The sequence below is a fragment of the Populus alba genome, chromosome 19 (assembly GCF_005239225.2).
Source record: "Populus alba chromosome 19, ASM523922v2, whole genome shotgun sequence".
Lineage (NCBI taxonomy): Eukaryota > Viridiplantae > Streptophyta > Magnoliopsida > Malpighiales > Salicaceae > Populus > Populus alba.
The window spans coordinates 3,089,644-3,101,599 of NC_133302.1; the positions used below are offsets into that span (position 1 = coordinate 3,089,644).

The 11,956-nt window shown below is 28.5% G+C and overlaps 1 protein-coding gene across 1 annotated transcript; it reads right to left on the reverse strand.

Moving 5' to 3' along the window:
* Positions 1 to 1,923: 1,923 nt before the first annotated feature.
* Positions 1,924 to 3,639, reverse strand: LOC118058361 (disease resistance protein Roq1-like). Its single transcript, XM_035071072.2, has 3 exons — positions 3,533 to 3,639; positions 2,873 to 3,365; positions 1,924 to 2,761 (listed from the first exon to the last, which is right to left on the reverse strand). The coding sequence occupies exons 1-3, from the start codon at positions 3,633 to 3,635 to the stop codon at positions 1,939 to 1,941; spliced, it is 1,419 nt and encodes a 472-aa protein (XP_034926963.2). The 5' UTR covers positions 3,636 to 3,639; the 3' UTR covers positions 1,924 to 1,938.
* Positions 3,640 to 11,956: the final 8,317 nt, after the last annotated feature.

An 11,956-nucleotide genomic window follows, 5' to 3' on the forward strand; every position in this document is an offset into this window, starting at 1 on the left:
TTTTTCTTATTCAGTATTATTAAATTTTTATAATTTTGTTTCTACTTAGGAATAATTTTTCTATTTTATTTTTTTTTATTAAATATTATCAAGCTCTTCTGGTTTTTCTATTTAAAAAATAATAATTTTTATATTTGGTTGTTTCTATATATAAACTGTAGTCGTAGTCTTTGGAAACAGACTTCGATATTTTGATGATTTAATAAAGAGATTCCTATAAGAGATTATATACTATGCTTAGGGTTTTCTCAAGCCCTTTTCAGAGAACGAATATTATTTCTTGCAAATTATTAGCAATGCAATAATTATAATTATAAAAGATAAAAAGGAAACACGTATAGGGAAAAAAAAAAAAAAAAGCAAGGAAATTTCTCAAGCTCGTATTGGCAAATATTGAGCTGGAATTTACGTGTTGGTAATTTCATGGTAGGTGCAGATTGACAAAATTATTGAGGTCGCTACAGATAATTAAAAAAAGATTTTGCTTCAACACATCTTTCTATCAATGGCCATATGTCTTGAGACTCATATGTATCAGGTTAGCTGGAGAGTAAAGCAAGGATATTGAAATGAGGTTAAAAGGATATGCTTTATATTCATTTTCCGGCCGAGAAAGCACCACGAAACTAGGAATTTCTACTGCTAATTTTGATGTAAATTTCCACAAACCTATTTTCATAGCCTGGCTTCTTTCTTCTCCAAAAAAAGACTCTGATTAGGCGTGTCAAAAAATTATGACTTCCCAGCAATACTTCACAGATACTCCGATACCATGTTAATTCCATAATATATATTTATATATGTACTAAAAGATTTCTTTTTATCTTGTTTTCCATGATATTTATATAGTGGTGAAATTGGGGGTAGGTTGTGGAGAACGTGCATTAGTGCTTTTATTTTCATTGAGTAAGCCATGTAAAGAAGGGAAAGGGAACAAGAAAAGATGGGGTGGGGATTGTTTCCTTTTGCTTTTTTTTTTTTTTTTTCTTTAATTTCTCTCTTGGATGTTTGAAAAACTTTATGACAAGAAAGGGAATGTCTTTTAGCGTTCCTTTCGTGGGATCTGATGAGCTGGAGGATACTGTCCTCACTGGTTGTTTCCTTTTGCTCCTTTTAATTTCTCTCACAATATTGGAAGTTTGAAAAACCTTATGACAATCAACACTGCACACTTGGAATGTCTTTTCCAAGGAAGCGAAGGGATCTTTCAACAATAAGAGAAATGAGAACAATAACAGGGCAAACCGCTGCCACAACGCATATGGGAGTGTACTCTAATGTAAGGATGGCAACGTATAAAATGAAGGAAGAATTAATTTATTTTACTTTTTAATGGAAATAATCATTTTATTCTTTGATTTGTTTTTATTTGATGGTTTTTTTTTGTTAGCACTATCAAACTCTGTTCACCCATAAAATTTTAACTATATTTTATTCAATATATTTTAAGATCTCTCATAAAATTCCAGTTCAATCTAATGGTTGGATTGAAAATTACACTTAATAACATAAAACTAGTTAAATTGTGATTTTTTATCAAATTTTGAATTTTTCAAAATAATCTGAAATTTTAATCCAAATTAAAACATAATATTAGAAGGCTCCACGTAAATTTTAAATTTTTTTAATAACTCAATTAAGAATTTATAATTTTTTTATATAAAACTAGTCAAAAAATATTAATAAAATCTTAATATAGATTATAGCGCACCCAAGCCTTGAACATGTCTCCGACCTTGCACTGAGGTCGTCCCTCATCCTGCCATAATGCTGTTATGTTAATGTATTACTGCTGCTGCTGGTGGTATTCTTCAAATCTTCTTTCTTGAATTGGCTTAGCTTGGATGCATACAACAATGAGATGGGATCAGCGGAAGATCTGCAGGCTAAACTTTATGTTTAAGAAAAATTATAAAAATTATTTTTAATATTAATATATTAAAATGATTTAAAAATATTTAAAAAATATTTTTTTAAAAATAGATACAGAGATTGAATATCTTGGTTTGGAATTCTGCTCAAGTTGTCAATTTCACGTTCCCATCTACCTCTGTTTTTCTTGTACAGAAGAGCTCCTATAACCTTAAGAGCTAAAGGAAGTCCTCCACAGTAACCAACGGCTTTCTTCGAAAGCTCATTATAATCTTTTGCTGGATTGGAGTCCTTAAAGGCATGCCAGCTGAAAAGCTGAAGGGCCTCGTCTGGTTTCAATTCTTCGATCTGATATGTTTTATCTGCTTCACGAAGAAGATTTGAATCTCTTGTTGTAATTATTACTATACTTCCGGGACCGAACCAACCTCGCTCTCCCATCAAAGCATTTAGCTGGTCCTGACGAGCCACATCATCAGCAACAACAAGAACTCTTTTGCGACAAAGTCGATCTTTGATCAGAAACTCTCCTCTATCGACACAATTGATGTTGGCAACATCTTGTTTTAAAATATCATGAAGAAGTTGCTTTTGTAAATCAACAAGACCATTAAATTGTTTTGATCTTTCATTTATATCCGAAAGAAAACAGCTTCCATCGAATCCATTGCAGAGTTGATTAAATACAACTTGTGCTATAGTCGTCTTTCCTATTCCTGGCATCCCATGTATGCCCACAATGCGTACATCATCTGTTGCAGTACTTAGAAAGTCATAAATATTGCGAGCACGCCGATCCATACCTACGAGGTGCTCACGAACAAAGTACTTGGGTTCTAATTTCTTCGACACATCCTTGATAATCTCTCTGATAAATTTTGCTTCATGCCTGCTCATAGACAAAAGCAAGTCATTGATAGCGAATCAATTAAGTATTTTATTGTTTCACGTTGAAAAATGTAAAGTATATTGGCTCAATAAATTTGGAAAAAAGGCATACCCATTTGCCATATTATTGAGACTACATCCAGATAGGTTTCCGGCATCCTGAAGAGCTTTTCTCCACTCCTTCACCAACTTCTCTTCAAAACGCTCTTCATGCTTATCAAATGCCTCTGCAAAACTGCCAGTCTGTTTTCTCACATCTGAAGGCTCAATGTCATAGAATATAGGAAGAACAATCTGACCGGTTTTCCTTTTGCACTTCAGAATCTCTACAAGTTCATTGAGACACCATCTAGAAGAAGCATATCCTTTTGAGAAGACAACTATGGATATCTTTGATTCTCGAATTGCCTTGAGGAGATGCTCGGAGATTTCTTCTCCTCTAGGAAGTTCATTATCATCTAGAAAAGTGCGGATTCCTGCATCATCTAAGGCAGCATATAGATGACCAGTAAACTTCTTGCGAGTATCTTCTACTCTAAAGCTCAAGAAGACATCATAGTCCCCTTCTGGTATAGAACGAGAAGACTCTGGCTCTGCCATTTCAGCTGCAGAATTGAAGGAACAATCAATTAGCAATTTAAGCTTAATAATGAGAAAGCATAAGACAAGAGCAACTGAAGTTAAACATAAAACAACCAAAGCTTTCACATTTTTGTTATTGGTAAAGACATGAAATTAAAACAAGAAAGAAGCAAAGAAGAGTTGGCTATACCTCTGTATAACAAAGAGTTAGCTATGAAATTGCAGCAATCGGAGAGAGAAGTTTTGCAACTGAAGTTATTGAATCGGAGAAATGTATATATAGACAAACACATCTGCCTTTGCTGGCTTTATTTATTGCGAGTGGTTCCGAATTATTACACGTTGGAAAGAATATGTAATGAAAAAACAATTATTGAAACTTTGAAGTAAAATAGTAAAAGTTGGAAAAATATCAAACAGACTCTTATAGTTAAAAGTATGTTTCGTTGCAAATTATTAGCAATGCAATAATTGTCAAAGAACAAATTATTGAGCTGGAATGTAGAGGGGTAACTTTCGTGGTCGTTGCTGAAATTGGAGTATGAGTGTTCTTTGGAGTACGGTTGAATTGATATTCTGAAAAATATTTTTTTATATAGTTTTGACGTAATAATATCAAAAATAAATTTTAAAAATAATAAAAATATTATTTTAATATATTTTTAAAGTAAAAAATATTTTAAAACACAATATTTATTATTTAGCTGGAATTTAGAGTGATAACTTTCGGTTGCTGATATTGGAGTATGAGTGTTCTTTGGAGTACGGTTGAATTGATTTTCTGAAATAATATCCACACGATACCAAGGGACGAAAAGATATCTTTATTAGGGATTTTTTTTTTCCGCTTCTATTTTCCACATTTATCTATATTTTCCGCATTTGAAACGTTTTTCCCATGAAGCAGCTGCGCGCATGCCAAGAAAATGAGAAATACAAAGGAAAAAAGAAGAGAAATTCTTGAAGTTTGGGACTTTTAGTGCCTACGAAAGTTGAAAATCAGATTCCAGGTTTATCACCAGGAAATTTCCTGTGTAAATTACTTGAAATTTCTAGTGAAATTTACTGTCAATGCATGCAAGGCAGGAATAGTAGAGTCAACCTATAAATGGACTAATCAAATAATATATTCAAATAAAATCAGCCAAGACAGGGACCAAAACAGTCCCTCCTCCGTTAACAATTCATCCAAAAGAGAGTTATACAACATTTTATTATTTGGTTCAGTAGAGACTCTTTAATTATATATTAAAACGTAGCATTATGTAATTCTAATACTATATTTTGAATAATTTTAAGGAAGAAATTATAATGTAATTGTAATTAAGTTTTTAGAAATCTTACAAACAGATTCTATATCTCTTTTCTTATTCTAATATTTTCATCCATCTTTTATATTCATTACAACATATTTTATTTCTTTATGTCTCTTCTTTTTTATTTTCTTTTTTTATTAAGAATACTTGACTTTGTTCTATTCTTTGAATTTCTTCCTAGATATATCATGATAGGAACTTGTATCATTTATTCAATCTAATTCTTATTTTCTTGTTACTATCATTTAATTTGTTATTACTATATATATACCAGAAAAATAAATATTTTTTATAATTTACATGATGTATTGTTTATGATTAAAACCATGATATGTTTAAAGATAATTAAAAAATCTCAATTTAATTATTTTTATATACGATCCCATCAATAATTGTGTAATCATGTCTTTTATCAATTTTATTTCAAACATAGTTTATGCTAGAAAATAAATAATTATTCAATATTGATGACCTATAATAAATATCATATCGAAGATTAATAATAAATTTTATATAATTTGCACAGAATTTTTTTATTCTTGCTAATTAATCCCAGAGCGAGCTTCCAAGAACTTAAAGCAGGATTTTGTATAATTTGCAAAGGATTTTCTCAAATTGAACTTAATTCACTAAAAAAAGGTCATCATCTTTCTTGCAAATTATTAGCAATGCAATAATCATAATTATAAAAGGTAAAAGGTTACAGTACGGAGAGAAATTTCTCAAGCGTGTAGTAATGGTAAATATTGAGCATGGTAAATATTGAGCTGGAACACGGATGCAACAGCTGGGTCCCACACGTTAACATTATTGAGGTCCTCCATTATTGTTCTGTCTTGGACCGTTATTCTCTCTGTGCTTTTACTTTATAATTTATACAAAACAGCTACACTGTATTTTTTAAAATTTTAAATATTAAAAACATTATTCCACTAATATTCTACGAAACTGTTATATAACTCAATCCTGGCAAATAACTCCTTTAGTAATCCCGGTTAATTAATTTATTTACTCTGCTCGACAATCTTGAGTTTTTATTCAAGTAATCAACTAGTAAGGGGTTTTATTTCTTATAGTTATTAATTAAAACAATTATTTATATGATCAACTGGATTAGGGATTTGAGAGATGAATATTATGTTCCAATATAAATATTTGTTACATCCAAAATAAACATCTCTTACTTGGCCATGAGCTTTTGTATCAAACTGCTAAGCTTTTATTGACTTGAACTAAATTAGAAGCTTTATAAATAACAGGGACTAAGTAAGTGTTTCCCTAAGTAAGTGTAGCTAAAGACCGATGCCACGATTGAAAAGAAAGAACATGCAAGTGGAGAACTAGCCATAATAGCAACTGGGTTAGGAGGGTTAAAAAAAATTGATTTCTAATTTAATGTAGGAATATTTAAAGATATATGTTATATGCAAGAACATGAAAATCGAAGTGGATAACAACAAATAGAACCGTGTTAACAGAACTTACAAGGATGTAATTGAAAACAAATGAAGTTTTGTGACCAGAACCAAAATAGGTAATGATCTGAAGGACCAAGGTCATTGTGAATTGCATTAGCTGCCAGAACATATCCCACCGCAATAATCTCCGGAAACATACATTAAGTGCTTTCAACCGACAATGAAACAACATGGTCAATACTATTCTCGTCGAAAATAATCTCCTTCCAGTTCTGCATATTAAGGAACCGTTTGGAATGCGATTCAACTATATTCTTATAAAATTCAAATTTTGTTTTGATAAAATTTAATACGATTCGTATGTTTTGGATCGTTTTAAATGTAATGATATAAAAAATTAATTTTTAAAAAATAAAATAAAAATATTATTGACATTTATTTCGGTATGAAAAGTTATTTGAAAAACAATCGCTACCATACTGTCAAACATATATAGTCTAACACCCTTCCCTCGCTGCTGTCAAATATGTAAAAGTGCTTTTAGCATTATCAATTCCAATCAAACAGCCATAACGAGCTATAACTGCGTGAAAATCATCTTTTGCCCAGAATGATAGAGATAAACCAAAGAGATCAACCCAGCTAAAGCTATCAACAGCAATATCAGCTTTATAGCGCAGTAAGGATATTATTTTGAGGATGTTCAATCTAAAATCTGATTAAAGGACTTACTTTCTTAAATTATACCAAAATTAATCCATAGATATTATTTTATTATAATAAAAACCTACGAGGGTGGAGGCCTTTTCTAATTAATATAGATAAGCAAAGTGACAGTTCAAACAGTATACAACATTTGTTTCAAGTCCTAGCTCAGATTGGCTCACAATACAAACTATGTTACAGAGGCCAATTATTGGATCCTTGATTTTGCTAAAATTGGATTGATAACTAAAACTGATATTTTTCGGTTATAATGTTTTTATTTTTTGCTTTTTTCTTTATTTTTTCTTTATAATTAATTTTTTTTGTTCTTCATTAATATTAATTTTTTTTATATATTTAGTTATCATACTCTCATGATACGAATCTTAGGTTTGATAAGTTAACTCAGTTGATTCAGATTTTGTTTTTTTAATTAGTTTTTTTTCTTTTAATTTTATTTTTTAATATCAATTTGATTAAAAATTAAATTTTATAATTTATTTTATTTAGTTATCATTAGATTATTGTGATCTCACAGGGAAGATTTATTATACCCCTCGCAAACCACTATTTACAAAAATAGTGCTTTCCTTTTATTTTTTTTCAAGTACAGACCAAACAACCAAGCAAATTTCATTTTTCTTCCTGCAGATCCTTTGTAAAGTTTTCACAACAACTGGATACACGCGTTAACATTAATTATTGAGGTCAAAAAGGTTATTGGTATCAAGCTCTTCCAAGCTATTGTTGATCAATGTACCAAAAAACACAGCATAAAATCAAACAAAGATTTTGATTCCCCTCCATTATTGTTCTCTCTTGAACCCTTCTTTTCTGTGTATCATGCTAAGGGTAATAAAAAAAAGAAGAAAATGAACAAAGGAGTTAGTGATGATTTCAATTATCTAATAATTATACAAAACCTTCTCTTTTATTGAAAAATAAAATAAAATTCGGTGGCCAAAACGAAAATAGGTAAAGACCAAAGAACCCCTGGCCTCATGGCTTAATTTTTTCCCACTTAAAAATAAATACGTAATTTTATTATAGCAATGTACAATTAATTGTGTCTAGTAATAGATACATGAATTTTTCCTGGTCCTATATTCCAGGCCCTTCAAGGCGTGGTTGTAAATCAAAGCTATTTTATCTTTAAGCCGTGTTTGCTTTTTCATGGAGTAGGCCGTGTAAAGAAGGGAAAGGGAACATGAAAGACGGGGGCTGTTTCCTTTTGCTCTTTTTTCTTTTTCTTTCTCTCTCTATATATTTTAAGTTTGAAAAACTTTATAACAATAAAACACTTCATACTTGGAGTGCATTTTTGCGTTCCTTTAAACAATACTTTTTTTTATGGCATGTTTCTTTTTTGTTTTTTTAAGATTAATTGGTTTCTTAAACAATTTTTTGTCATCTTAACTATATTATTACCGGTTGTTTATTTTTGTCCGGTTTAATGATACTTCAAACTACTTTTATAAGTGAGAAAGGATACGCTTTCTTCTTCCAAGGGATACGCTTTCTTCTTCCAAGTAATCAGTAATCAATTAAATTATTTCTATTCATTTAGAGGAGAAGTAATATTTCATTGATAAGTGAAAAAATTTCCTCGTATTGTGGCTCCGTTTTTCAAAAAAATATTTATTGTAGTTAACTTCCGTCCTTTCTTGTGTTATTAATTATTTGTTAGCTTAGCATGAGGTATTTTACCAATTACAAAAAATTTATTCCACTACTATTCTATGAAACTTGAAAAATAAGTAAAGGTTATTGTATCAAATTAATTACTGCTAAGCTTTTATTGACTTGGACTAAGAAGTTTTATAAATAACAGTGACTAAGTAAATGTAGCCAAAAATGCCTGCGCTTAGCTTGAAAAGGAAGAACATGCATGTGGACAGCTTACCTTAATTGCAACTTGGTGGCTGCCGAAGCTTAGCTGCAGGCAATGAGCAGGAGATTAAGAGCCCGTTTGGCTCTGCGGCTGCGGCTGCGTTTTATTGAAAACTCTTGGGCTAAGCAGTTATCACTAAACCTTTTTTTTTTTTTTTCCACATAACTGCATTCCTATAGTATAGTATAAGTGTAAAAATTATAAAATTTAAACTCGTCTCACTTCATCAATAAAACTATAATATTATATATAAAAAACTTGATATCTCCACTGATCGTGGAGTTCAACTTATCAAACTAATTCCTATTTTTATAGTTACTATCATCTAATTTATTATTACTATGTATATAAGAAAAAAAAATTATAATTTACATTACATGTTTTTTTTATAATAAATTCAAAAGATGTACCGTCCAAAACTATGATATGTTTAAAGGTAATTGAAAAACCTCAATTTATTTATTTTTATACTAGAAAATAAGCCATTATTCAATATTGATGATGAAAAATAAATATTGATTATTAATAATAAATTTTGTATAATTTGCCTAGGATTTTCTTATTCTCGCTAATTAATCCCAGAACGAGAACGAGGTTACAAGAAAAGCCTCAAGAAACCTTATTTTTTTGTTAATTTGAATTCACTAAAAAAATAGAAGGAAATTGAGAAAGTTTCTTGCAAATTATTAGCAAAGCAATGATTGTCCAAGAGCAAGCAATAATTGCTAAAATAAATTATTGAGCTGTAATTTAGAGTGGTAATTTCGTGGTGGTCGGTGAGGGAGCATGGGTGTGTTTTGGAGTCCAGTAAAATTATATTTTTAAAAAGATTTTGAAATTTTTTTATTGTTTTAAATTACTATTATTTTTTATTGTTCTAATATATGATATTAAAATTATTTTTTTAAAAAAAGTAATATTTTAATATATTTCAAAATTTTTTTGAAATATAATATCTATTACACTCTCAAATTAAATTGTATATATCTTGTTTTATAGCATCTAATATTTTTTTTTTTTTTACGACTAAAAGCAGTGTAAAACGTTGAAAGCAGGTGTACAGTACATACTTTACATTACACGTTACTTTTAATAAATTCAAATGTTGTACAGTACATCTATTAAAATCATTTTTCTTCCTGCAGAGTGCAGATCCTCTGCAAAGTTTCCACAACAACTGAGTCCACGTGTTACTGATTCCAAACTCTTCCAAGCTATTGTTGACCAATGTACCGAAAACACAAAAAAGAAAAAATCAAACACAGATTTTGCTTCAACTCCATTATTGTTTTTTCTTGAACCGTTCCTCTCTGTGCTTTTACTGTAACAATTTATTAAAGCAGTGTAAAGCGTTGAAAACATGGGTATCATGAAGTGACGTAAAGTTTTGTGTTTGTAATAAGAGTATGTCAATAATTAGTCATATATGTCATAATTTAATTCTTTACCTTTCATTTTTATAAAAAACAAAAATAATTAAGTTTTTTTCAATAAATTTACTCATAGTTATCGAACCCAACCTAAAATTGACCCAATTAAAAAATAAAATCTCGAGTTACACGGATTGACCCGAGTCAACTAAAAAAATATATATTTAATTTTTAATATTTCATATGAAAAAAATTAAAGAAAACAATTCATATGAATATAGGTTATACATGTTGCATATAATAAAGTTTAAAAGATTATTTCAAAAGGTTTCTTTATCTCATATTAAAAAGATATTGTTTTATTCTTTTAAATTGAGGTATTTAAAACTAAAATGATTTTTTTATTCCACATTGAAAAAATAAAATATTCTTCTAGTATTTATATAGTGAACTTTGAAATGGTTTAGTAACCAATATAAAAATATATATATAAAAAAAGAGGTCTCTAGCTAGAAAAAAAAATTGAAAAAAAACAAAACGGGTCTCTACCGGGTTTTTTTCTAGTTTTTGCATATAGCTTTAGTTCACGTCACAAATTATTCTTCTAGTATTTATATAGTAAACTTTGAAATGGTTTAGTAACCAATAAAAAAATATATATATAAAAAAAGGTCTCTAGCTAGAAATGTTTTTTTTTAAAAAAACAAAACAGGTCTTCTACCGGGTTTTTTCTAGTTTTTGCATATAGCTTTAGTTCACGTCACAAATTATTATTATTATTATTTTGATAGATATAACATATGATAAATGAGATTTTAATATAAGAACTATTGGGATAATAAATATTTTCTCAGATTTTTTTTTTTCTTATTTAGTATTATTAAAATCTTTATAATTTTTTTCTACTTAAAAAGGAATAATTTTTCTATTTTATTTTTTTTATTAAATATTATCAAGCTCTCTGGTTTTTCTATTTAAAAAATAATAATTTTATATTTGGTTGTTTCTATATATAAACTGTACTCATAGTCTTTGGAAACAGACTTTGATATTTTGATGATTTAATAAAGAGATTCCTGTAAAAGATTATATAATATACTTAGGGTTTTCTCAAGCCCTTTTCAGAGAAAGAATATTCTTTCGTGCAAATTATTAGCAATGCAATAATTATAATTATAAAAGATAAAAAGGTTAATTGTATTTTTTTATATAGGATAAAAGGATATGCTTTATATTCATTTGCAGGCCGAGAAAAGCACCACGAAACTAGGAATTTCTAGTGGTAATTTTGAGTCAATGCAAATCATGAATTAGACTAATCAAATAACATATTCAAATCGAATTAGCAGTTCCTATATATATATATAGACACACTCGTCAATATAAGTCATTGATTTTACTAGTTATTTTCGATTTATCTTAATAGATTTAGCTATTATATATATAGTTGATGTTTTATTTTTAAAAACAATTGATTATTTTTCTTACAATTTTAAATTATAATTTTAAAAATTAAAAAATTCAATTCTTTAGCTTTCTTGCAAATACTTCCTTTTTAATTACATTAAAACCTAGAATAATATATATTTTGAATAATTTAAGGAAGAAATTATAATGTAATTGTAATTAAGTTCTTAGAAATCTTACAAAGAGATTATATATCTCTTTCATGTTCTCTAATATTTTCATCCATCTTTTATATTTATTAAAAAAATATTTTAATTATTTCTGTGTTTTTTTTTCATTAAGAATATTTGACTGCATTTTATTCTTCCAACTTCTTCTCTATGCATATCATAATAGGAACTGGTACTATTTATTCAAACTAATTCCTATTCTTTTGTTATTATCATCTAATTTATTATTACTACATATATAATAAAAATATATATTTTTTTAATAATTTATATAATA